The sequence below is a fragment of the Dipodomys spectabilis genome, unplaced genomic scaffold (genome assembly GCF_019054845.1).
Source record: "Dipodomys spectabilis isolate Male_0828 unplaced genomic scaffold, ASM1905484v1 ptg000006l, whole genome shotgun sequence".
NCBI classification, from domain to species: Eukaryota; Metazoa; Chordata; class Mammalia; order Rodentia; family Heteromyidae; genus Dipodomys; species Dipodomys spectabilis.
In genome coordinates this window covers 13,117,859-13,144,492 of record NW_024870683.1, presented here as the reverse complement: position 1 = coordinate 13,144,492, position 26,634 = coordinate 13,117,859, and the positions used below count along the sequence as shown (strand labels likewise).

General features: G+C 42.0%; 2 protein-coding genes across 2 annotated transcripts in view; both read left to right on the top strand.

Moving 5' to 3' along the window:
* Positions 1-17,588, top strand: part of Grin3a (glutamate ionotropic receptor NMDA type subunit 3A) — a 142,544-nt gene extending 124,956 nt beyond the window's left edge. Inside the window, exons 7-9 of the mRNA XM_042697173.1 lie at positions 13,067-13,231; positions 14,702-14,778; positions 17,176-17,588. Of these exons, the coding sequence (XP_042553107.1) occupies positions 13,067-13,231; positions 14,702-14,778; positions 17,176-17,515 (582 nt within the window). The 3' untranslated portion in view covers positions 17,516-17,588. The remainder of the gene's footprint in view (positions 1-13,066; positions 13,232-14,701; positions 14,779-17,175) is intronic.
* Positions 6,895-7,410, top strand: Ppp3r2 (protein phosphatase 3 regulatory subunit B, beta). Its single transcript, XM_042697185.1, has one exon. It carries the CDS (start codon positions 6,898-6,900, stop codon positions 7,408-7,410), a length of 513 nt encoding a protein of 170 aa, XP_042553119.1. The 5' UTR covers positions 6,895-6,897.
* Positions 17,589-26,634: the final 9,046 nt, after the last annotated feature.

The following is a 26,634-nucleotide window of genomic DNA, read 5'->3' as shown; positions in this document are numbered from 1 at the left end:
ATTCGCTCAGATAAAGCAGAGAGAGCTTCCTGGAGGAGGTGACCCCTTGCAGGGGAAGGAGTCCCCCGTGCAAAATATAGGCAAGACACGAAGGAATGAAATCACAGACCATTAAATTTATCTCTGCCTTCTAAGGGCACTGCACGCCATCATGCATGTCCTGGGGACTCTAAAACTGTATGTGGCCACCTTCCTGGATTCAGTGGGTTTGTAGCCATAGGTGGACCACTGTCAATTGCAGGCCTCTAACTCTCCCTGCATTCTTCCTGGTGGCCTCTTTAATTCCTCCTCAAGGGCAGGCACATCTTTTCCAGCTTTCATACGAAATACAATCTGGAATAATAAGGAGTTTCTGCTCTTTAAGAAGCCCTAGCCAGATTGACTCCCAGCCCACTACTGTGTAACTGGGAAAACCAGCAACATCTAAAATTCTAGAATTCTCCCCTCAGCCTCTCACACCAAGAGTACCAATAGACCTGTTTCAAAATGCAAGCTCTATTCATAAAACTCTTGATGGAAAATGTGACTGAATAAAAGTTCCCGCCTTCCCAGAATATACCCCAACACTCAAAGATGAAAGCTCACTGGTTAAGAATAACAGTTTACCAGAGTCTTATCATCCCTCTTGGCCCCAATTCACAGATCACCAAAAAACAAAACATCAAGAGTATCTCATGACATGCATCCGATCATTCCCACATAAACTTTCTTCACTTCTTCCTTTCATATGTTACATCATGGAAGGACTCTGGAGGAAGGACTTGAGAAATCCTTGACTCTACAATTTCCACTTTACAAAAGGGCCTTGAACTTCACCTCCACAGGATGGATCCACTCTTTTTATAGTGTGTGCTTTTGATTTCTGACAATTCAGCATCTGGGTTTGAGTGGAGAAATTTGAAGGGGGCTTACACAAACCATTAGGTGACCCTTAAAATAGATCTTTAGAGAGGAAGAAATAAATGCTGTCTACTATGTATCCCCACTGGCATTTCGGGGTCCTGTGGTTCTGTGGGCAGGTTGGAACCTGAACATTTCTGAATCAGGCTCTCCCCACCCCAATGTCAATGCCAAGTTAAGGCTACTTCTCCAGAAATGATTGAAATTTGAATTCTGACCCGCAGAAACCTAATCCAGTAAGTGTTCCATTCGCCATTTGGTAATGTCAGTAAACAGATCTCACCGAAATAAAAACTGCTTTGGCATAAATTACACCCATGACCACATATTGCCAATATTTCTTGCTTTTCTCTTCTGGGCTAAATTCAGTGAACTCATGAATATTTATGAAATGCAATGTACTATGCAACTGGAAGGTATGAATATTGCTCAAACTGACTAGAGTGTTGTGAGGCCGCCTTTTTCTTCCCTCATTTTTCAGACTGCCATCACGGAAGTGTATGGGAATCACAGCAATGTGGCTCCTCCTCCCAATCTCTGCCCTAGGTAATGCCCAGGCCCTGAAGATTCCCAGTTGAAGAAACCAGGGCATGCACGTGGGGGAAGACTGCCATCTAGTGGTGTGTCTCTGAAGTGAGCAATTGCAAAATAACCAGAAAAGCCAGGTTTTTGTCTCGCGTGAACGTCATTTAACCAAATCTAAGAATGTGAGAAGCAGCCTGGATCTGTTCTCCTAGGTTTCTAAGGATATGTCCTCCAAATGCGAAGTGGGAGTTATATTTCAGAGTATTTGGGGAAGGAAGGGAGCTTATGACTGAATCCTAAGGGTGGCTTACTACAACATCTAAGCCCAGTGCTAGTCAGCTAGGGGTCTTACATTTGCTTCTGCCCTCTACCCTTCTAGCCAACTATATTTCAGGTCTAGTGTTATGGGCTTGTGGTCCCCAAAAATACATTGAGCTCCTGAAGTCTTAACCTCAGTACCTCAAAGTGTGGTCTCATTTGTATACAGAATCCTGGCAAATGTGATTAACTAGTACTACTTGATACTATAGTAAGATAGGCTCCAAATACAATATCATGGGTGTCCTCATAAAATTACTGCCATGTGAAGGTAGAGATGCACACAGAGAGCCCGACCTTTGATGGTGAAGGCAGAGATTGTATTTACCTAGTGGCAAGTGAAGTTGTTCATCAGCTTTCCATTACTATAACCAATGATCTGAAATGAGAAAATTATTAAGAGAAAAGGTTGATCTTAACTCACAGTTTTGGAGGTTTTGATAGATTGGTCTCATTCTTTGGGGACCTCTGGCAAGATGACATATCATGACCCAGAATGCATGGCCCAGCAAAGCTGCTCAGTTTATGTCTAGGATGAAGGAAAAGAAAAGAGGAAGGCATTATGATCCTACCATACCATTCAAGACCCAGTGACCAGAAGACCATCCACTAGGACCACCTCAAATAGATTCCAACACCTCTCCATTTGCGCCAAGCCGGAAGACTAAGTCTTTAATACATGGGTCTTGGGGTCTTCAGAATCGTGGCATTTCCTCTGTCATGAACATTCACCCCCTCTTTCTAGAATATCTAGTTAATTTCTCTACTTCCTGAGATTTTGGTTCAAGTACTACTTTATCCTAGTGAAGATTTCCTATTATGCGAACTCTCCCAGCACCTCCCACCTGGAATTATCATCACAGACTCCTGTACAGGCCTGGATCTACATACTAAGTTGGTTAATGATCTTCTCTCCAACAAAATTGTAAAAAACCCATCATATAGGACCTCGGAGAAGTTATCTGTATTAGGAAACTATGGAAATTTGGTTCCCTGCCAATGGGTCTCTCACCTAGTACATGCCCAAGAAGCATTGTTAAGAAGCAAAATGAATGTTGACAGTATCCCCTGTGCATGTGTTTCTACAAAAACGGTTCTGCTAGAGTTTTCAGGCAAGCCTAAAGTAGGCCAGGATAATCATTGCTGCTATTTTTGTGCCTACTGTGTATGAGGCATAGAGCCTTATTTCTTTACTATCCTATCTCATTTAATCTGTGAAAGGAGGCCGAGTTCTCAATAGTTTCCCTTGTGTTACAAAGGAGCAGTGACTCTGATAATTAATTCTGCCTGAGGTCACAGAGTTATTAGACAGCAAAACTTTGATTTAAAATTACACACTTCAAAACCCCCATTAAACACCATCCCAGAATTACAAGAGGAAGTCAATCGTCTTTTTCCTAATCCTTTTAAATATACATGATGAACATAAAAGACCAAATGACTGGCATAATAATGCTTATTAAACTACATTTCTCAATGGCAAAACTCTTATTTCTCCAACTCCTATGGTTTATCGCCACAGTAAAGGCCACTATCTGGCACAGAGCTTTGGCATCGAGGAGGTACTCCATCTGTATTTGTTGAATGAATGTATTTAAACTTGAAGCAAGTTTCCTCTCCTGCAAAGAAGATAAAGCACATGTAGCCAGAGTCAAATTTCTGCTTCAGAGAAAGCAAATAAAGAAGTAGGAAAGGCACCAGACACCAGTAGCTTACACCTCTAATCCTACTTTAGGAGGCTGAAATCTGAGGATTGTAGTTAGAAGCCAGCTCAGGCAGGAAATCTATGAGGCTCCAATTAACCAACAAAAGGCTGGAGTAGGAGGTGTGGCTTAAATGGTAGAGTACCAGTCTTAATGGAAACAGCTAAGGGACAGTATCCAGGCCTTTAGTTCAAGCCCTAGTGCTGGCACAAAACAAAAAGTAGGGATGGGAAAAGGAGACACAATACAAACAGTGGAGACCTACTGTGTGTTGGCACTAGTTCATATGCTTTGTAAGTACTTTAAACTTGGGATTGACTGGCTCCATGGACTATATTGGAGTCACTATTGGTGCAATGAGATGTACCCCCACGAGGAGAGAACTTCTGGCTGGAGGTTAGGGTTGCCCAGCAAGCCTCAACAATGGTCGTATACCTTACTCAGACAACCAATTCTCCTGGAAAGAGGAAGTTGAATTGGACCCTCAAATCTCATCACTTCCAATTCCAGTAGGTTTATTTCTTACTATCAGTTCTTTTTACCATCAGTTCTTTTGACCATCTCACAGCTCTTCATCAGAAAATCCTTGAGGGGGAAAACAAATAATGTCTTGCTGACAGGAGTGCTTCTGGTTTGTTTCTTCCACATCCATCCATCCACCTGGTCTCTTACTACAGTGAATTCCTACAGTCCGCTCCACAGTGACAAATGACAGACTAACACATAGTGCTTTCCATGAATGAAAAGAATGACTAGGGAAACAACCGAGCTGGAATACAACCAAGCTGAGTCCCTTACTACTGCTAGACTATGCCGTTTATGAAATGGAGAGCAATGGGGAACTCAAGCTCGCACTGGCCGTACCTCTAGCATAATGTTTCATTCTGCAAAGTTCAGGAATAAAACTCTGCTTCTGTACACTGAAAGAGATGGAACGGAGTAGCACCGTCTTCCGGGCAGTGTCTGTACAATATTTCTCCTTCTACGACACATGGCTGTAGACACTACATCTGTCACACCAAACAGTCACATGCAGCAGATAATGCAAGTGCGCTTATTGTGACATTTTGCAGTTAAGGAACAGAGGCTGACAGACTAATGGCTTCCCTTAGGGGCTTGTCTCTAATAAGGGGCAGAGTTGAGATTCGAACAAAGTATATTTAATTCCCATGCTCTCTTACCACCTCTTACTGCTTCCTAGTAATACACTGCAGAGAGGAGCACAGCTCACTAAGAATGTCTATCCTCGTGACTCCTTTCAAAGTCATGACCATCAAGAAATTACCCAGGAGAAGGATGGGGAGAGTGGCGGATGGGCACAGAATCTCCATGGTCTGGGTTCTCACAGCTGAGATAGAGAATCCACAATCAGTGCTCAAACAGGTGTAAACTGCAGCTAAAGTACTTGGCAGCAGAATGTAAGGATATCTATCCAAGGACTCATGCCATCTCTCTGACAGATCTTCTGGCTTTGCGATTTCACATCTAAGGCTATTGCCAGTGACTCACCCCTGTCATCCTAGCTGAGGATAGTGGTTCAAAGCCAGCTTGGGCAGGAAAGTCTATGAGACTCTTATCTCCGATTATACCACCAAAAAGCCAGGAAGTAGAATTGTGGTTCAAGTGGTAGAGCACCTGCCTTGAGGAAAAAAAAAAAACCCTAAAGGACAACACCCAGGTCATGAGTTCAAGCCTCAGTACTAATATATACACACCAAAAGAAAAAGTAAAATAGAAACTGCTACACAGCAGATAGAAAGAAAATTAGTAACAATAATTTATATTGGCTATTCTCAATTTTAATCTTCATAAAACTGAATGGTCTATGTATTAGCCCCCTTGGGGGATGGGGAAAAATAACACAGAGCTTCTCCGGGGCCTAGAGTCTAGGAAGTTCTTTGTGCTCTAGAAAGATAACAGACCCGAATAGCTGATGGCATTTAACACAGATTTCATACCTCTCATAATATAATTTCTGCTGATCCCTTTAGAACTGCAAATTTAAAAGCTTTGTGCTAAAGCTACACCTTATTCATCTCTCTGAGTAACTGGAAAGCAAGCAGATAAGATGGAAATATGTTCCCATGGGACCATGTTCCCCAGATAGGGGAATTCATCTAATACCTATGATCAGCTCTGTGTGTGTTGTTACATAATATACATTCTATTTTACGTATATATGTGCTCTCTATGCGTGTATCGATGGATTATTATTTGTTAAAATGGCCAACCTAATGATAAAGTTTCCACTGGTTCAATTGTGCCAATTTCATGTGGTGACCTTCAGCCTGACCTTTTGGTTGAACTAAAGGAGACAGCACCTTGCTAGTATTTTTTTTAAAGCCAGAGCGTGGTTTTTACCCTTCAGTTTGATGTAGTGGCTTGAGCTTCCCCCAAGTCCCTTTGAACCATGCTACTCTTGGACTACATTTATTTCTCATGCATTTGAGAGTAATTGATGTGCTGCCCTTAAAGGAAGAAGGAACTTGGGGCAGTCTGTACAATTCATCTTCAACAAAAAGAAGAAATCTAGTGGAAGTGGGGAATTGAAGTCACCTGGAGACCACTGTCAATCTCAACACACCGGTGCCTGGAGTTCTCTGAGCACACTGCAGATCACCAACCTACTCTGCAGGGCACAGACAGCCGGCAGGCACCAGACCACAAAGACAGGGAGCAAAGCCACAGAGTTACAAGCCTTGTGTTCTGGGGACTTGTGTCTTCTGGAAGAACATCCCAAATTTACAACTGTGTTTATTTCTGAGGAATAGGATCCACGCTGTAGAATTCCGTGTGACCATTTAAAGCGGGTCTTAGACTCTGGACCGCACATTCCCCTCCCTCCAAGAAAAGCTTCTGGCTTCTCCTCCGAGAGACTCCACCCACCTGTGGCCTGTCCTTTGACTTAGCACCACCTGAGGCCTGCAAAGCAAGCGTGAGCCCTGGTCCCCCATTCCCTCGCTCAGTTAACATCTGTTTAGTAGGTGCAGACTATGTCGGTGTGCTGGTGAGTAATTAAGGGTGTGGTCCTGGCTTACTTGGGGCTTATTTTCTCCCTGAGGAGAGAAGGAGGAAAGGAGAAGACAAAATCCTTGGGATGGTTTGCAATGGAAAATCTCCCAACAAGTTGGAGAGAAGGAGTCGGCTCAGCTGTTTGCCTCTCTTTCTACTGCGCAGTCCCCAGCTCTCCACTCCTCTCCCTTCCTTTCTGGGCCCCTTTCCCCTCCGCTTTCCTCTCCAGACTGACCTCCACCTCCTCTCTCCTGAAGCCCAATATGTCCCTTCCCCAAGGCCACGAGCCCACTAGCCTGAGTGGTTCAACCGTCCTAGGGAGTCCAGGGCGCGCGCCGCCCCGTCTCCATTCTCCACGCGCCCCGCGTGCCCTGCTTCTGTTCTCGGATCCTGCCGACCCCCTGGCAGCCGTTGACCCTCCGTCCACCTGGTTTCTGCCATGGGAAATGAGGCCAGCTACCCATCGGAGATGTGCTCTCACTTTGACCAAGATGAACTCAGACGTCTGGGCAAGAGATTCAAGAAGATAGACCTGGACAAGTCGGGCGCGCTGAGCGTGGAGGAGTTCCTGTCGCTGCCCCAGCTGAAGCAGAACCCGCTGGTGAAGCGAGTGGTGGAGATCTTCGACGTGGATGGCAACGGCGTGGTGGACTTCCGAGAGTTCATCATGGGAGCCTCCCAGTTCAGCGTGAAGGGGGCTGAGGAGGAGAAGCTGAGGTTTGCCTTCCGAATCTATGACATGGACAACGACGGCTACATTTCCAACGGCGAGCTCTTCCAGGTGCTGAAGATGATGGTGGGCGACAACCTCAAGGACTGGCAGCTGCAGCAGCTCGTGGACAAGACCATCATCGTCCTGGATAAGGATGGCGATGGCAGAATATCTTTTGAGGAATTCTGCAATGTGGTTAGAGGCCTGGAGGTCCACAAGAAGTTGGTTGTGATGGTGTGAGCCTTGGGGCTTGGGTTATTTTGGGGGGGGAGATTTTGGTTTTCTGGGGGTTGTTTTTGTTGTTTTTAAGACCACTTCCCAAAGCAACTTTTGCTTTGTTTTCTCCTCCCCACCTCGTGGGTCTCTCTCCTCTCTCCTCTATCTCTGTCTGTCTCTCTCTGTCTCTGTCTCTCTGTCTCTGTCTCTCTGTCTCTGTCTGTGTGTGTCTCTCTGTCTCTCTCTGTCTCTCTCAACAAAATGGTCTTCTCACTAACCGGGAAGTGTTTTGTCTTGACCAAGCATTTTCCAACCTGGTTTTTCATCGTCAACGCAGTGTTGTTAAACATCTCAATGCTTCAGGATAATGCCTTGAGTGCGGAAGAGCAAGATGGAAGAAAAGTGGGGAAAGAGAAAGACATTGTGTTTATAAAGGTCTTGTTCTCTGTTTTTGACTCTGAGACCAAGTGCAAGAGACCTTTGAAAACTCAAAACGAAATGAGAACATCTGTAGAAGTGCCCTTCCTCTGCCTGAAACTGTACACAAGGGGACACTGTAGAGTTTCTATCCGGTGTTGGGTGAAATGTTTACATTTATTTGTCACATTTGATTATCTTTGAAAGATTATTACCTTCCTAGTGTACAATAGACACAAATATATTTCTTTTTTTTTTTGGTCTGATCCTCTTTTAATCACTATAAGCAACAAAGCCCATCTTTTCCTGTGACAGACTACAGCTCCTTTTCCCACACTATTCTAGAAACACTTCAGCAAGGTTAAGGGATATAAATCTGCTTGTGAGGCCTATCTCTCATTGATACACACATACACACACACACACACACACACACACACACACACACACACACCAAGAGAACTTTTAAGGCTCATGTGAGAAATGCTAAGCCTGAACCAAGTGTCCAGCCCACCTGTCAACCTTAGTGGCAGTGGATTCTCCACTCTAGTACTAACAGTCAAATCAGAACCTCCCCAGACCTTGCCAGAAAGTGCTGACTCCTCTCGCACTCAGTCCCAATCCAGTGGGAAGGAATAGGACAGATAAAAAGCCAGTCTTCCCACAGGCAAAGATTCAGAGTGCAGTGGACTTTCCCTGGGATGCTGGAGTGGCATTATTTTGGTGCTCAGTCTTGCAGAGATTGGCAATCCTGTCCTCAACAGCCAGATAAAAGCTGACAGCAGGAGCTAAGTGCTAAATCATTTCAATCTCAGACTCTTAGATCAGTCTTTATCAGGCAGCTTTTCCTCTACCATTCAGCCAAGAGTTCCTCCCTCCCTAGCAGACCTACACCCAGGGGTGTGCAGGAGCCTACTGGTGTCAATGAGATTCAGCCTGTGGACCCGTCTTCCCAACTCACTCATGTTGGCAGTCTGAGATTAGTCATGGTGGGAGGCGCACATGATGGAAAAGACCAAAAAGCTTTCAATTCTGCGTTGTTTTGGGGAATCAGTTTACCAATGAGAACACAACTGCTGCATCCTGAATATTCCCATTTCTCGGAAGCCACCAAGCTGTCAGAGGAGCAAGGCCACAATGGTCCTCACAGCTGCCACTTTGCAGGGCCATTCCCCATATAAATTGCCTAGAAGAATGAAATACACTCTTCCTCGAGTTAGCTAGTCAGAGGACACCACTCAGGTGATTTTTTTTCAGGATAAGATCTATTCTACAAGAGTGATCTCATTTGTGGCAGCTAGCAACCAATGAAGAGAGAAAAAGGGTAAAATAAAAGCCCACACATGTAATCACTGGTATTACACCCATCTACCAAGGCACCCAGTCACGCTTTTTGTATCACAGATTAGGGACCCTATAATATAGGAATTCCTCTTCATTTCTATTCAGTTCTTTAAAAATGTATTCGTAACCAAGTATTCCCAACTTTGTAGTGATGTGAATCATAACCCATTGTGTGGTAATTAATACAAAGACACAAACACACCTGGTCGTGTAGTTATAACAGGGTTATCAGAGTGATTTATTAGTGTGTACATGAAAGCAACTAATTGAGCTTCCCTGTGTGGCTTTTACCTAATTATTAAACTAAGCATCCATTCCAAGGTTATTTTTGAGGATCTCAAACCATGGGAATAAGTAAAACACATAAAATACAATATGTTCATTACAGTCATTCTTTGCCTTTAACCCTACCTACGCCTCTACAAAGGAGGCATGAGGCTTCACAGATGTTTAGTTACACCCACTCCAAATTAGCTGAACATTTGTGTGATCCTAGCCAAGTAAGGAAACAAAGGAAACCACATCAAAGTCCTCTCCAGCCCTTCATGTGCAGAAGGGATAATAGACTTTTTGTGAACTACAGAACATATAAAAGAGAATTCTTCCAGCCCAGCCTGTTTGACTTTGTGAGGAAATTTTAATGTGATGAAAGTGAATGTGTGTGATACCAGCCAAGAGCACCTCTTAGATTATTTATATACCTTGCAATAGACACTTTAAAATATGGAAATTTGGAAATTATTACCAGGGTTATGAAATAGGTTGGATTTCATATTCAAATGCGACAAGGAAAAAATCCAGCTGATATATCTTCAATTAAAGTGAATTGCTCAGTCTAGATAAGAGCACTATATCAGATTTTGTGGTAATGACCTTGAACTGGTCATGTATCTGGTTTTAGCACTGGAAAGATTGAACCAGATACTTGAGGGACTTGATCACATTTACTTCCAAGTTAGAGAGCGTTGAGCGTTTTATCCCCTCTCTTGGTTGATAGCCAGATGCTAATTTATTTCCAAACAACTTCTTGTGGTTAACATTTATTGAGCAAGTCCCCTAACTTTTGATATGACTTTTGTTGTGTCATTTAATCATCACAACAACCTTGTGAAGTGTAGCAATCATCTCAACTTTATAGATGATACCATAAAGAAAAAGATCTAGAATCCTCTCCAAGGTCAGACAGCTGAGAATTGACAAAGCAAGGCCTTGAGCCCTGAGCTTCATTTCTAGCTCTTTATTTTTTTAATAGCACCTGTATTTACCTGTCTTATATTCTCATTAATGTTACCTCAGTTCTCACAAAAAGAGGAAACTAAGGCCTAAAGAACTGAGTTGCTTGTCATGGAGCAAGTAGCCCCTGCTGCTCACCATTTATGCATTGCAAGAAACAGATATATTAGGCAAGACAGTTTTATACCCGCTGCCACCTTCAGATCATCATAAGAAACAGGTGACTGACAGTATTTAGATTGAACTGATAACTGCCATGCTCTGCTCTGAGGCTATAGAGATTAGTAGCAAGATGTTGTTATGAATCTACTTTAAAGGATTGTGTGTGCTCTCTGCCATATGTTGCAATCTCCAAGCCACTAGACAATCCTTTAGAAACAGAGGAGGAAAATAAGGCCTCAGCACAGTTGGTTTATATTCTGTCTATCATTCTTTAGAAACATCCTTGAGGAGGAAAAAATCTTCCAGAAATTACAGAGGGGGGAAAAATTGCAAATTCCATTCTTCACTTCCACAACTGATTCTGTTAGAGTGTACAGTAGGTGGTCTGGCTATGGCATTTTATCTACAGTGTATGATACAAGAAGGGAGAGGCAGCCGGGCGCTGGTGGCTCACGCCTGTAATCCTAGCTACTCAGGAGGCTGAGATCTGAGGATCGTGGTTCAAAGCCAGCCCGGGCAGGAGAGACCATGAGACTCCTATCTCCAATAAACCACCGGAAAACCGGAAGTGGCGCTGTAGCTCAAGTGGTAGAGCGCTCGCCTTGAGCTGAAGAGCTGAGGGACAGCGCCCAGGCCCAGAGTTCAAGCCCCACGACCGACAAAAAAAAAAAAAAAAAAAAAAGAAGGGAGAGGCTCAGATGCTCTGTAAGATAGGGTATTATGGTAGAGGAGGGCAGAGACTAGTCTAAGAGACAAGATTTATGTGTATATGAGAGGAAGGAGAGGGAAAGATAGTCTCACACATATTAGGCAAGCCCTAGATCCTGGCTATGCACATCTGTTCTATTAGCTACTGCATTTATGCTCATAGTCGATGAGTGTGACTTATAAACCACATGTCACATCACCTTTAAATGAATTAGCTGATTCGTAATGAAAAGCTAATGCTATACCCTGTCACTGTAGTAAATCTGTGTAGATCAGCAGACATGATCTGACAACTCAGAGTTTAAATCTGACTTAAGAATGTGCAGGGATTTTTTCTTGGTTGACAATGGTGAGTTTCCATGGTGGTTGTTCTCATGACGCTTTTTAAGCATTTGCCAATATTTTTTTAAATCAAAAACTAAATGAATTACTCCTAGTGCACAAAAAAACAGGGGGAAGCCACATGTTTAATGGCAAGATTTCTTGATATACATTATATTCTTCTTCATCTTGACCTGTCTTATAAGAAAGTAGTACCTTTTACATAGAGGTTTTTCTGGATGTTTGATGTTAATGTCCAAAATTAATTTTCCATGTTTCACTCATAGCAATAATGTTAATACATTAAATACTAAATAATTAACAATCATAATGACAAGAAATCTCTAGCAAACAACACCAACCAATTGCCACTTAAGTACTTGCATATTATGTTTTCTGAACTATAAAATTGGAGTTATATGGGCTGGGAAGGTGGCTCAGTGGTAGAGCGCTTGCCTTGCATGCATGAGGCCCTGGGTTTGATTCCTTAGCACCACATAAGCAGAAAAAGCTAGAAGTGGTGCTGTGGCTCAAGTGGTAGAGCGCTGCCTTGAGCTGATGAGCCTTAAGGGACAGCTCCCAGGCCTAGAGTTCAGGCCCCAAGCCTGGCCAAAAAAAAAAAATTGGAGTTATAATACCTATCTCAATGCAAAACACTTGGATAAAAGTTGGCGACCAACAAGGATTAAGTTCCTTCTCTTTCTTCTCTAGGTCTGTTTAATTTTGTGACCTCGCTCAACTCATTATACCTCTGGTTTACTTCTTTCTCCGTAACATGCTAGCATTGAATTAGACAATCATTTCCCTGGCAAATCTAAATTCATCTTTTATCCTTACATCTGCTCACTCTCTTTCAGAGAAGGGTCCTTCCCTTCATAGCTATTCAGTATTTTAACATATTGTTTTATGTCTCTGTCTTGGTCTCACTGAGTCTCTAGGATACCATGGGCTGGCCGTTACCCAGGGTCTTGGCACAACTCCAGAGATTATTAGGAAATGAAATTAATTGTTGGACAGTATCCCAGAAGTTATGCTTTGTGGTAGCCTCAATCATGCCCCAACTGATTCCTCCAGTGTAGTAAAGTTCACTGCACACACAGGGAAGAATAGTCTCTAGCTTTCTTTGGAGCCAATAAAAAGGAATCTGAGCCAAAAATAAAAAGAAAGAAGAAGAAAAGGTACCCAAGATTGGGAGTATCATAGTTAAAAGTCAAAGGAAAAACACCATATCAAAATAATGCATGATGGTATACAACTGTGATTCTGGTTATGCTGGTCATGTAAGCAGGAAAATTGTGGTCCAAGCCAACTCAGGAAAAAAATGCAAGGGCATGGGAGGCATGACTCACATGGCTGAGTGCTTACTTAGCCAGTGGAAGGTCTTGAGTTCAAATCTTATTGCTACCGTCATTTTTTTTAAAAAAAAAAAAAAAGAATTTATAAACATGGGGTCATGTGGATCATTGCATTTATGGCCTGTCCTGTTTTGTCACAGACTTTACAAATGGGCATCAAACATTTCTCTGGACTCTTCGTGCTGCTATGCATTGGATTCGGCCTGTCCATCTTGACAACCATTGGTGAGCACATAGTGTACAGGCTGCTGCTACCACGAATCAAAAACAAATCCAAGCTGCAGTACTGGCTACACACCAGTCAGGTGAGGGCTGCAGACCTCTTGCTATAGTGCTCTTTGTGTAAGAACTCCCAGTGGTGGGAGGATCCAGAGCCAAATGAAGGGAAACAGCATAACGCTCCCAATTAGAAAACAGAATTCTCTCTAAATTGGACTCATCTACCTTCCCCTAAAACGAATGGACCCCACAACATCCCTTCCAATTTTCCTGGAAAATTCCACTACTGCTCATCATCAACGCAGGAGAACTGTCTGCAACCAGATTTCACTTAAGGGTGACAATAAGAGATGGTGTAAATGATTTTTTTTTTGTCAAAACCAAAACCCATTAAAATGAGTGTGAGCTACATTCACTCCATTTTCTTCTGTGTGTTCCTCTGATCTAGAGTTTTGAGGTCCACTGGTACCAAGAGCAAACTTCACAGGAAGCTTGGAGCCAGACATTAACACGTTTTACAGGGAGAGCTGAAACTGTGACAGATCGGCCAGGCACACCCTTAGGAGCCAAAACCACAGTTAGAAGGTGTTTTCATGCTAGAGTTTAGCAAAGAGGACAGTTTCATCTACCATGTTGAGGCAAATGAGCAGTTTCCAGATCCCTACTGACGGGAGGGGGCCCTCAGCCTCCTGGTGTTCCATGGGACACCCCTCCCTCTCAACCATATGATGGCTACTTTCGCTGCCAGGTAACAAGGCAGTTAACTGCTTTGTTAAGAGGTACTCTTTTTCTTTTTCTAGATAAATTACTGTTGTTGATTTGGTTACAGTTGAGCCTTGTGCTTCCTACTTTCTTACAGGGAAATATCTGGTCTCCTCAGAGAACTCTGCAGACAAGTGATCTCTTCTTTTGTATGCTGACATGTTCAATTTAAGACTCAGGAGACTTCTTTGTTTTGGTTGCAAAGAGGTTCTAACATATTTTTCAACTCATATTTTCAAGCAACTGTACAGCCTTTTTGCTCCACATGAGTTAGACATTTTGTCATATCACACGCAATTTTACAATCCAAATTATTTCCAAGCTTTCTATAATATCACTATTAGCCAGGTGTCGGCAACAGTGGCTCCCGCATATGATCCTAACTACTCAGGAGACTTGAGATCTGAAGATCATAGTTTGAAGCCAGCCCAGAAAGGAAAGTCTGTGAGATTCTTATTTCCAATTAACTACCAGGAAACCAGAAATGGATCTGTGGCTTAAAATGGTACAACACCATCCCTGAGAACAAAAGTTCAGGGACAGCACCCAGGCCCCGAGTTCAAGCCTCATGACCAAATACATTTTCGTTTGGGGGAAGAATAGGAAGGAATAATTAGAATTCTTGTTGAGAGTTGAGGCTCAGTATTTTTCTATTTTCAGGGATGTCTAGAAATTTGGTTAAAGAGAACAAAGTTTGTAGCAAGTAGATACTCCATTAAATCTCCAACAGTACTTTACCCCTTGACCTACACATTTCTAATGATCACTACCTGTGAATCTGTTCTTTCCACCAGAGATTGCATAGAGCACTAAACACATCATTTGTAGAGGAAAAGCAGCAGCGTTTCAAGACCAAACGTGTGGAAAAGAGGTAAGAAGAGGTTAATGATCACTGTTTTTGTACTAAGACAAAGTTTAGTATGAGACTGAGACTGATACTCAGAAACGAAGTTGTGTCTAAATATTTAGGCCTAAGTATGTAGGTATGTTTCAGGCCTAAATTCCCTGTAACTTCCTCCAACCTACCACATATAACCTTTTACACACAATGTGTGTTTGGGGTCTCAAAGCTGTCTCTTTTAAATGGTATTATGAAGTACTGAACTTTAGTTTTACAAAACCATTCCCTACAAGCCAGATTTGCTTTGTTTGTTTGTTTTTAGTAATTCTCAATCACTAGTCATGTCACATTCTTAAGACTGAGGAAGGCTTACACAAAACACAACCTACACATTACAAAAGCCTACAACACACTCATTCACACTATACAATTTGATGTTGCCCTATGTTGCACATTCCCACTACTTGATTTGATATCTTCCCCTATGCTGCACATGGATAGATAATTGAATGAATAATACACAAATGAGTTTGAAGAAAGGCAAGGAGAAATTTTGGCCTCTGGTATGGAGACAAATGTTGCTTCTTTTTTATTTAGTATGAAGGAAAAAATGTGGCTATTGTATGGGACTACTTCCATAGAAAAGCTAAGCTCTGGTGCTCTCTATTCAGTTTCACAAGGCATAAACTGACAACTATGTTAAAGAACTACAGCATGTTTGTTGTTTTATTGGTCTGTTTTAGCTGGGCTTTGCTGTATGAGAAATCATCTCAATACTTAATACTTTCAACAGTGCATTGCTTACTAATCCATAGGTTCACTGTGCAGATTGCTGATCTGAGCCAGACCTGACTGCGTTTAGCTAGGCTTATGTGTGCAGCCAGCTTGGGAAGAGTGAAGCAGCTAAAGGCTATCTGGTCTATGATTGGCCTCCACTAAGGTCAACTAGGAAGGCTGAGAGTGTGTTCCAAAGGGTCCTTCACACTCCAGCAGGGTTAATGTGAACTTGCTCACATTGTAGCATGGTGGGGGAGGGGGGCAGGGCGGGGGCAGCAGTCAGGAGAGAAGCACTGTGCCAAACCTTAAAAGCTTAGGCTTGGCACTGCTGCCCTTTCTATGGGCCAAAACACATTATACCAACAGTCCTCATTCAAGGAGAGGTAAGCATCCATCATAATGCAACAGTCACAACGCTGAGAGGGCAAGGATAAGAGGAAGAACGAATATTAGGTCAATTTGCATGTATCACCAGGCAAAGCAAAACAGAATTAATTTACGAAGCCCTGTGGTTGTTTGCTCTCAGCCATGTAACTGCCTCAAGACTTTCTTACCCTTGTGCTTTCTTATCCCTTTGTCCTTCTCCTTCCAGGGTCTCTCCTGGGCGAGTAAGAGTCCAGGAATAAAACCGATTCAGTTATACAGATGGGGCGAGCGGGGTGGGGGAGAGAATGTAAAGATTTAACTGGATGTTTCTGTTGTGTTTTGCCCTGTGGTAAATTGTAAGAGTAGTGAAAATCTTCCTGCTCCTCCTACTCTTGCTCCTCCTCATCCTCCTTTAATCCTCATCCTATTCTAGTATAGAAGTAATCAGCAGGTACACTGCTTCGGATTCTAATCCATTCTCATTTCATCCATCTGTCAAAGTGTATGTGAGAAACAAGGTAGTCTCGCTTCTATACCTGTCTTAACAATAGCTTTCTATTGTTTTAAGTGGCTTAAGTGTATAGTCAACTCTCCACAATGGTGGTAGATGGTACTATGCAAACCTAAAAGGATGGAAAAAGTTTCTATTTTAACTTATATCATCCTAGCAAGAACCTTGGGGTTTCTTGGATTTGGTGTTTTATCTTCAGCATCAAATCTGGGTCATTCATTACCCACATAGTTTTATCCCTACGGTGAAAAAAATCACTGAAACCTGTGGTTCAAATGCTTATAGCCTCCCTCATTCAAATACTGACTCCAAGAAGAGTGCAGTGGGATTTAAGATGAGGTATATAACAATGACTGTTTATATAGTAATGCTTAGAGCCCAATGTTTGGATAAACAGATTCTTACTCTTCCTAGGGCCACATCTTTTCTTCCACAGGATGTTTGAAGCCAGTGATGCTTTATTCTTGAACATTCTACCTTCAAAAAAGGGAATAAAAAGGCATCTAAGGTTTTCCCCCAAAGAAACGTTATACCCCATTCTATCAGAGGATACCCAATTTCATTTTTAGAGCTCCTTAGTAAGACCTTGAACTTGAGCTGCAAGTCCGGGGTTCCTAATGTCCCCCTAGTGGTCTATGCATAGATTAAGTGACTTTATTTCTATGTGCATACCCAGCTTCATATTAGTCAAGCAAGAAGGGCCCACAGATAAAGAGCAGCACTTAGAGAACTGCAGACTGGAAAGTGAATTTGCACTGTCTCTTGTTTCCTAGGTCCAACTTGGGACCCCGCCAGCTCATGGTGTGGAATACTTCCAACCTGAGTCATGACAACCAACGAAAATACATCTTTAGTGACGAGGGAGGACAAAACCAGCTGGGCATCCCAACCCACCAGGACATCCCTCTCCCTCCAAGGAGAAGAGAGCTCCCAGCCTCGCTGGCCACCAATGGGAGAGCAGACCCCCTCAACAAAGCTCGGAACTCCGTGATGCAGGAACTCTCAGAGCTAGAGAAGCAGATTCAGGTGATCCGCCAGGAGCTACATTTGGCTGTGAGCAGAAAAGCAGAGCTGGAGGAGTATCAAAGGACAAATAGGACTTGTGAGGCCTAGGCGGTCACACTGCTCTCCTTTCTCAGTTCCTGGCATCGCTGAGCCCTCGAGACACTTTGTAATGCTCTTTTGTAATGACTGACAGAGGTATGGAGAAGCTGACTGACATCTAGGTCTTCTAGAGGTCAGGTCTGCTCTCCCAGCCTAACACAGGGCAGCAGCTCTTCCCAAGGCTCACCGCGCCCTAGGTCTCCAGATTAGGGATCTTTCCATAGCAGGAATCTGAAGTTTTTTCAGGAGAAAATTCTGTGCAAGTGATCTGTGAACAACCAGATTATCCCAGCTCCGATGAACCATCTGGTGCCACAGTAATATTTCTGATTTTTAGCCCTTTCTCTGCACTTCAACAAAAGATATATATAAAAAGAAAAGAAGTTGTTACTCATATTCGTGTCTTACTGGGTTGGTTTTTAATCCTAATTTAGAACAAGATTATCCAGGGTTGTAGATTGGGTACAACTCCCCCATCTAGATTTTTTTTTTTTTTTTTTTGGTCTATGTTCTGAACGGGAAGCAGGGTAAAAGCTAGAGAACTTGCACCAGAGGAGATACTTAAAAACTAATTAAACTCAGAATCACTGCAGATAAGGACTGATTGGGTCAGGCAAGAGTCATATTCTTGAGAAGATTCTGGATTGCTGATACCATCGTGATGAACATTTAGGTGGAACATATTTAGAGGCTACTATGAAAGGGGACAGAAAGGTGGTGAGCAAGAACAGATGATAGAATAGGCATTCGAAATGCAGACTGAGCTTGTAGAACAGAAAGACAATTTGGCTAAGGCATGAATTGGACAATACTTCTAATCATGTACCTTTTTATTAAAGAAACCAGAGAGAGGAGCTGGGAAGGTGGCTCAATGGTAGAGTGCTTGCCTTGCATGCATGAGGCCCTGGGTTCAACTCCTCACCACCACATAAGCAGAAAAAGCTGGAAGTGGTGGTGTGGCTCAAGCGGTAGAGCACTTGCCTTGAGCTGAAGAGCGCAGGGACAGCGCCCAGACCCAGAGTTCAAGCCCCACAACCAGCAAAAAAGAAACCAGAGAGAGAAAAGTAGAGCAAGGCTGTAACTTCAGGATAAACCTGAATACATTGCTTAAGGTTCTAACAGAAGCTATGAGCTGGCACTAGCAAGTAAGAATATTCTGCACACTACATAGTAGGCCATTTCTTTCTTTTTGTCAGCAGTTTCTTATCTCTGAGCCTGAGGAATGCCAAAAATGAACCTGAGGCCTGTGCTCATCACAAGCTTCACCATTGGCTAGCTGCCCAGTGCTTTGCATACCTGTATAGAAAATCACCAAGTTAATCTCCCATCCTCACACAAAGCTACTCATCTGAGGAAGGATGAACAGGTTTTGGTCCCTCTGATTATTCTTCAGGCCCCATCTAATATCCTGAAGACTGACTGATGTAAGTAATCTAGTTTCTCCTCTGCTTAGGGAATCCCTTCCCAGCAAACAACTATGAGGACTGTGGAAAGAATAAGAAAAGGGGAACTCAACAACTTCAGTTCCCAAAAGTTAGCAATGGGAAGAATCCCTAAGGGACTCATTCCTTGCTAATTGCCAGGATCCAACTAGAATGGGTGGTAAAACAAATTGGATGTGGGCTCAGCCACCTGTGTTAACCAACACCCCTAAGACCCACGCAGAAACATAAAACAAGGCTCTTGCAGTTTGGCTGCCCCCCAGGTGTGGTGATAAGTCTTTCTCTTCAGCACCCACTGGCTGATTCCCTTTCCATATCCCTGTTCTGACTCCAGGTCACAAAATGGGATGAACTTTCCCTGTTTATCAAGTGCTGATTCATCTTCTTACTACTTGCTTCCCTACATGTCAGTATGAATGTCTATAGATTGTGCTGAGCTGTGTGCAATTATCAGAAAGGTTTCTTTCTTGAGCACATCTCTCCTCCTGTTTTTAGATATATCTACATTTCCACCAAGACCTATCCAGATCCCCCACAGAAAGACAGCACCCTACAGCTCTCATTAGGTAATATCTCAGCAATTAATTTGCTGAGTAAACTCTGAAGTGCCAGGAAACTCAGAGATGCTGACTGGGGTAGCAAGTGGGCTCTAAAGTTAGACTTCATCAATCTTACAGCACAGATTACCAACCTCAGCGATGAGGGAACAAAAGAGCCCTAGAAATCAGAAAAGGGCAACTTGCTTTGAAATAATCCCACCCAACACAGACACAGACACAGACAGACAGACAGACAGACAGACACACACACACACACACACACTCTAGGCATGCACCTGCCTTTGGAACATTATACTCCTTAGCCATTGCCACCCATTTGCAACTGAGGATGCCCTAGTACCTGCCACCATGCTCTGAGACCCCCTGGATGTCTGTGCTGATATACAGGTGTACCTCAACTCATGTAACAGCCATGCTCCTATCAGTGTACATGGACATTTTTGTAACTTGACTCACATTCTGACTGTACTTGAGAAGCTATTTAAGGAAACCTGAGAGTGAATTCTTTTGTAAAGAACCCTTTTGTAATGCAATTAATTATCCCTTAATGTATCTGTTTTGTAAGTTTGGATTTTTGTATATCAGGTTTACCTTAAGCTTCTCTATCTACTGAGGCATTCTGAGCAATGATGACCAACCTGCCTTTCCAGAGTAGCTGACTTGCTTATTTTCTAAGAAACTGTCTGGCCAAAATTGTGGCCAGGATGCAACAAACAGCAGCAGAGGTTAAAGGCAGGCTTACTGATGCTCAACATTGCTTTAAATGCTTCCATTCGTGGGTAAAGAAAAATATAATTGCTTGTGGTGAAATGAAGCAATCTTCATGTTAAATAGCACCTTTTTTAAATTCCAAAATGGTAGTAGTTGAACAGTGTTTTGCAATTTGTGAAACAGTGTGCTGTGTTTTGTAAAAAGACTTCATGAAAGGGTATGTCCTTCAAAACCTGCTTTCTGCTCTGTTCCACCTCAGTCCTCTTTGCTATTCCCGCCAGTTCAAAGGAACTCAGGTGGAAGCTTGAGAAAGAGTTTAGGATTCTCTCCCCTGCCTGATCTTGCAGGCTCCTATTTAATGAGATCAGAAAGGCCCCCATTCTCTTTCAAGCTCTGATTCAGAGAAACCTAGAGCATGGCAAACTGTCTCTTACACTCCAAGCCCATATCCCAAGGGGGAATTCTTGGCTCACAGAAGAGATGACTAGGTAAACTACACCAAATAAAACTACTTGGTTCTTGTATAAAAGAATAACCAGGGCCCCGCAATACATATGGCACAAGGTAAAAGAGATAGGGAAATTTCCAACAAATAAGAACAAGTTGGGAATATGACTCAGATAGCCAAGTAAGGCAGCCACAGGAACCCAATCAGTTGAGCTCTTTAATGTGCCTGGAAGTGACTCCCATTATTCATGAATCTTGCTATTGCACAAACTCTCCACTGGAGCTGCTGCTTCTGTAACAGCCTGAGAATTGGTAAGTCAAGTAAGAGCCAAGCAGAACAGAGTGGTATTACCCAGTATTGGTACTGGGTCCATTACAGTCTTGGAGCAACTGAAGCAATTCCTTGGTGTGGACAAAGAACAAAGGGAAAAGAAAACAACTTTAGAACCTCTTTTCCTTCCAACTCACATTTTGATAGGCAAACCAGAAAATTCAAGTGGTCTTCAAAAGAAATTTCTTTTTTGTCATTAAAACCTCACTACCTGCACTGTTTAGTTAGTCCTTTCGTCCAATCTAGTGCTCCCTTACTCTTCCTTTTCATTAATAATCCTTTTGTGCAAATGATGTACTTATAAGTATTTCCTTAAGGTTTGTGAAAAGTATTTGCATTGTGTCTTCAGTTCAATGTGTTTGCAGTCGCTCCGCTCCAAGAGCTGAAATGCTGTCTTGTGAGCATGAAGTGAACAGGCTGTTTTGTTCCAGCCATTTTTCTTGTACAACCCCGTGGATGGGACTAGATGTCCTCAGATCTTTTCCATCTTCAGTTTCTATGACTGTGGAATAAATGTTCAGATAGAAACTTTACTCTCAGATGTACTGCCGGAATTCTTTGGAGATTCAAATGTTGACACGGTACCAGCTGCTACTTCACAGGAGACCCATCAGTGCTGTGACTGATGCTTGTTTCTTTGTATACAGTACAAGGAAGCAGCCAAAGATATGCTGAGAAAACTCGGAACCCGACATCATAAAGTAGAAGAAAACGATTTTATCTGTGAGATACATTCTAGGAAAAAAAAAAATATTCTTCACACACATCTAAAAACTGACCCAACCATGCAAATGTAATAATATTTGCTAACTAGTTTCCATTTACATGCCAAGTGTTAGAGACACATAGTTCAAAAAAAAAAAAAAAAGCCAGCAGGGTCTCTAACCTCAGAAATCTTCTCATAACCTGCTCTTTTCCCACCCTTCCTTTCTTCCACAATGCCCCTTTAGCCTTTCTGCCCTGCTACCTCCCAAGGACTCCTCAGTTCCATGGAGCAGAGAGGGAAGCTGATAACCACACCTGCACTGGTCCATTTAACTCAAGACTGCAACCACATAAGTCTCACACAAATAGTGTTTCAGCATCCATTCTTTCTGCCAAAGCAAGAATTGGTATAAATACAGCTGCCAATCAGGCAAGAGTTCTGCACTTTCTGACAACGTTGGCAGTTTCGACTCCGAGCAAACTTGCCTTCATGAATCTGTTACCCTGACACATTCTTCACACACCTCTGTGACACATCAAGTCAAATTTCAAAAAATATGAACACACCAACTCAACTGCCAGCCTACCCAATGTTTTTGTACCATTTAGTCTTTCATTTTGGGGGGAGGAGAGGGTAGGAGAGGTACCTACTGTAAGCCAGCAATGAGATTAATTGCTGGAGGAAAATAGAAACACATTTTTTAATTTCATAGACCTATGGGTCTCAGTCTATTTGGGGGACTACAACATGCTATGTAGCCTGATAAAGTTGTGCACATCAAGAACTAAGGCAGCAAAGACGTGTGTGTGAGCCACATTGGTAGTTATATGGGTAATATGAGTGGGCTAGAGACAATGGTGAAAGTAACAAGCATCTCAAGAAAAGAAACAGCATGTGGAAAATTTCAAAGCTGGGAAACCAGGAGAAACACAGAAATAGGAATTTCAAATACTTCAGAAACACAGGCATGAAAAGGTGACAAGTTATAAGGATTACAAAAGCACAGGCAAGATCACCAGATTAAGTTGGATTTGTGTTCTAAGGCTATGGGAACCTTACGTTTTTGAAGAATATACTCAAAGGCAGAATCTTTACCACTGGGCAGGGCTGGCTACTACTCATGCATTTTTGTCTAGGGCACTGAGCATAAAAGCTAACTGATATTGTGCAATGACTTGGCCATATTTAACCAGGACAGGCCAGGTAAGAATAGTCAGAAGAAAAAAAAATCCATTGGGGCATAATTTCAGGAGAGATGTGTTACTTTTTTTCTCGAGAAGTATGAAGCGGACTGAAAAAAAAGAAGCTTTCCATTCCTTTACTTACAGCAATAAAAGCACTTTATTGAGCACTTACTAAATGCCAAGCAATGGACCGAATATCTCCTAAATACTGATACACTTCATTCTCAGTACAGCAACAATGTAGTTATTTCATAGATAAGGAAATCAAAGCACAGAGAACTGAAAAAACCTGGTAATAGTTGGCAAAGCCATACCCAGACAAGTCTCAACCTGATAAGAAATACATTTACAACAATGCATGTCACAATAAGCACTCAACAAATGGGAGAGCAGGGGAAAATCTAAAGACCACTTTGGACCACTTCTACGCTGTAATGGACACTAGTAGAAGTCTCAGTGAACATGGAAATAAAAGGCAGTCCTAACCATTCTACTTAGAGTAGAACAATCAAGGAGACATAACCTAGGTTTGTGTTAAGTCTTCAGAAAGACTACAAATTTACTCAGAAAATATGTTCACTTGTTTCCTCCCTGATGACAAAACTACAGAGTTGTGGCAGAGGTCTCCATTTAGATAAAAAAAAGAAAAGCAAATCTGATTATCACATTTCAAAACTGACTCTGGACCATATTTCCACATTTCCAAAATAAAAACAAGGCCTGAGGTCCCTTTAAGCTCTCGTGTCTTACCTCTCGAGCTTTTTGTTTCTGTTTGCTTTTTGGAGACATGGTCTTAACACATATCCAAGGCTAGTCTAGATACTACGTAGGCAAGGCAAGTCTCAAACTTGTGCTCATACTGCCTCAACATCCTAAGTGCCGAGATTTCAGTCATGTGCCACATCAGACCTTACGAGTCCATTCCACTCATGTATTGCAAAAACTTGGAATGCTCTGATTGTATCATTATAATAGTAGCACAACTACACTATAGTCCTAATTCTACCTATATCTTCCCTCAGTAAAAGGTTAACCTATGATGAGCAGATTCTTCTGCCATGTGCTGCCTCTACAGAGCTGTTAATTTCAGAATAAATGAAAAAAAATCCAGTCAAAAGCTGAATACGACTATCTTATGGTTGTAATCCTAGCTACTCAGGAAGCTGAGAGCTGAAGATTAAGTTTCGTCAGCCCAGGCAGGAAAGTTCATGCAACTCCTATTTCCAATTATCTAGCAAAAACTTAGATTCAAGCAATAGAGTGCCAACCTTAAGCAAAGCAGCTAAGGAACAGTGCTTAGGTCTTGAATTCAAGCCCCAGTATGTACTACACACACACACACACACACACACACACACACACACACACACACACACACACACACACACACACACACACACACACACAGTGCTTAGGTCTTGAATTCAAGCCCAGTATGTACTACACACACACACACACACACACACACACACACACAGTGCTTAGGTCTTGAATTCAAGCCCAGTATGTACTACACACACACACACACACACACACAACACACACACACACACACACACACACACACACACACAGTGCTTAGGTCTTGAATTCAAGCCCCAGTATGTACTACACACACACACACACACACACACACACACACACACACACAATCTTAGGATAACCCAAATTTAAATGTTACTTCAATATATGAAGAAAAGTGGTTTTAATTCACCAGGTGTAGAAGAGAGGAGTAAGGTTTGAATTCTTACAGAACACTTCTGAAAATCTGGCAGAAGCACAGAGCTGAATGAACTTAGTCATGAAAACATACTGAGGTGGATGTGCCTCTTCAAGACATTAAGGGTTACATTGTTAAAACACTGGCCTTTCTAAAACCTAATCTTAATATCTGTGATGGATATTACAAATAAGACCTTAAGAGCTAATGCTAGGAAGCAACCACACTTGGGCAGAAATCCCCAGAAGTTAAGAGTTCCATTTTACTTTGTGGTAGGATAATTAAGTGTTCCAAAGTTTAAGATCTAGTAAATTTTCAAGTATTTTCATGTTAAGCATTTCCCATGTGTAAGTCCCAATTCAATACACACACAACACACCAGTTTTGAACTTAGACTCTACTTTGCTCTTACATAGGAAGACATTAATGATAGCAACTAGTCAAATTATTTCTGCAGATCCACTGGCAATTAGATTTATCAATCAACTGATAGTCCTAAGAAAAAACCCTTAAGGAACAAAATTTGTAGGCCTCCCATACCAACAAAGGACACAGCATTTCACTTCTTGCATCAATAACCACCACCATTCCAGCAGATCTAGAAGACAGATGATCATCTCTTTATTGTCTTTACAGCATCAAATCATATCTACCACTCCTCATTATTTTCTAAGCACAACATTCTTGTCCTTGAAAAACAAGAAAGCTTGTGGAAATAAACATAAAATAAGAAAATCAATCCAATGGAAAGTCATGAAGAATACTATATGTAGCGGAAATAGCAGAAATGTAATTAAGATAAATGCCTTTGAATATGACTGATTTGGGTCAAAACCATTACCAGATTTTCAAAGGAACAATAAAAGCAAAGGCAGACACAGAGAGAGAGGGAGAAGGAGTTTCTATAAGATCTAAAATGTGTTTTACTTTAAATTGAGTAGCCTTCCAGTATTTATCCTTTAAAATTTCTATGAATCTAGAGCTATGATTCAAACCATTGAGTCTCCAAATTCTTTTAAGGGTCTGAGAAAAAAATATGACAAAATTTGATATGCAATTTGGGGGCATTCCTGAAGCCCATTCACTGACCTTTTTGGTAGGGAACATGGGACTATTCAAATAATTACCACCATTTTTGGACATCATCTGAAAATGATTTTGAGAGCTCACCTTATGTTGCCTGATTCCTTAAATCCTCAGAGAAGCTTGTCCTAAAACCCATTTCCCATGGGATTAGTGCTTTCCCTACAACAATCAATGAGCCACATGGTCCCCTGGCACTGGGCAGCTGGCTTTCTTAGACAATTGTCATTAACAGCTAATGTCACAAAACATCTGTTCCCCAAATATTCTTAACAATTATGCCTTTATGAGAGTGAACAGTAAGGGGACAAGGCCCTATTATTGAATGCAAATGCATTGTATTAGGAACAAGGCCTAATCCCACCAATGTTGGGCAGAATGATCAATAGAACTTGACCTCTCTTGATGACCTCGCACAATCCCCAATCAGGTTCCTTTCTTAAAGGGCATCACATGATCTTATAGAATTCATCTTGAATCTGCTGATTAAAAAAGCTGGGGATAGCAAAATGACATGGAATTTGCTGTTAACCATTATCTGGGACAAATACTAATCAAGAAGGACCCAATTTATATAATACCTACCAAAGAGAGACGACAACCTCTGGTGTGCTAGTTACTGTAAAACTAATTCAAGAACTGTCAACTCAAAGCACCAAGCAATGTTATGTTCCCTGAGAAACAAATTACTATTCCTACCTCATGGTGAACTACGGAAGAGAACTGAGCAGTCAAATCAACTGATATCTTTTACACATAGTATCTCCTCAGCACAGACTCAATAAAACTGAAAGAAAACTTCAATTAATGAAAATACTAAATTTAAATAATACAACCAGCTTCATAATCTTTGATTCGAGAATTCATTAACAGCATGTGTAAAATCAACTGTCTCAAAAAAATAAACCACAAACAAAAGCAAACTGAATCCTGCTTTAATTGAC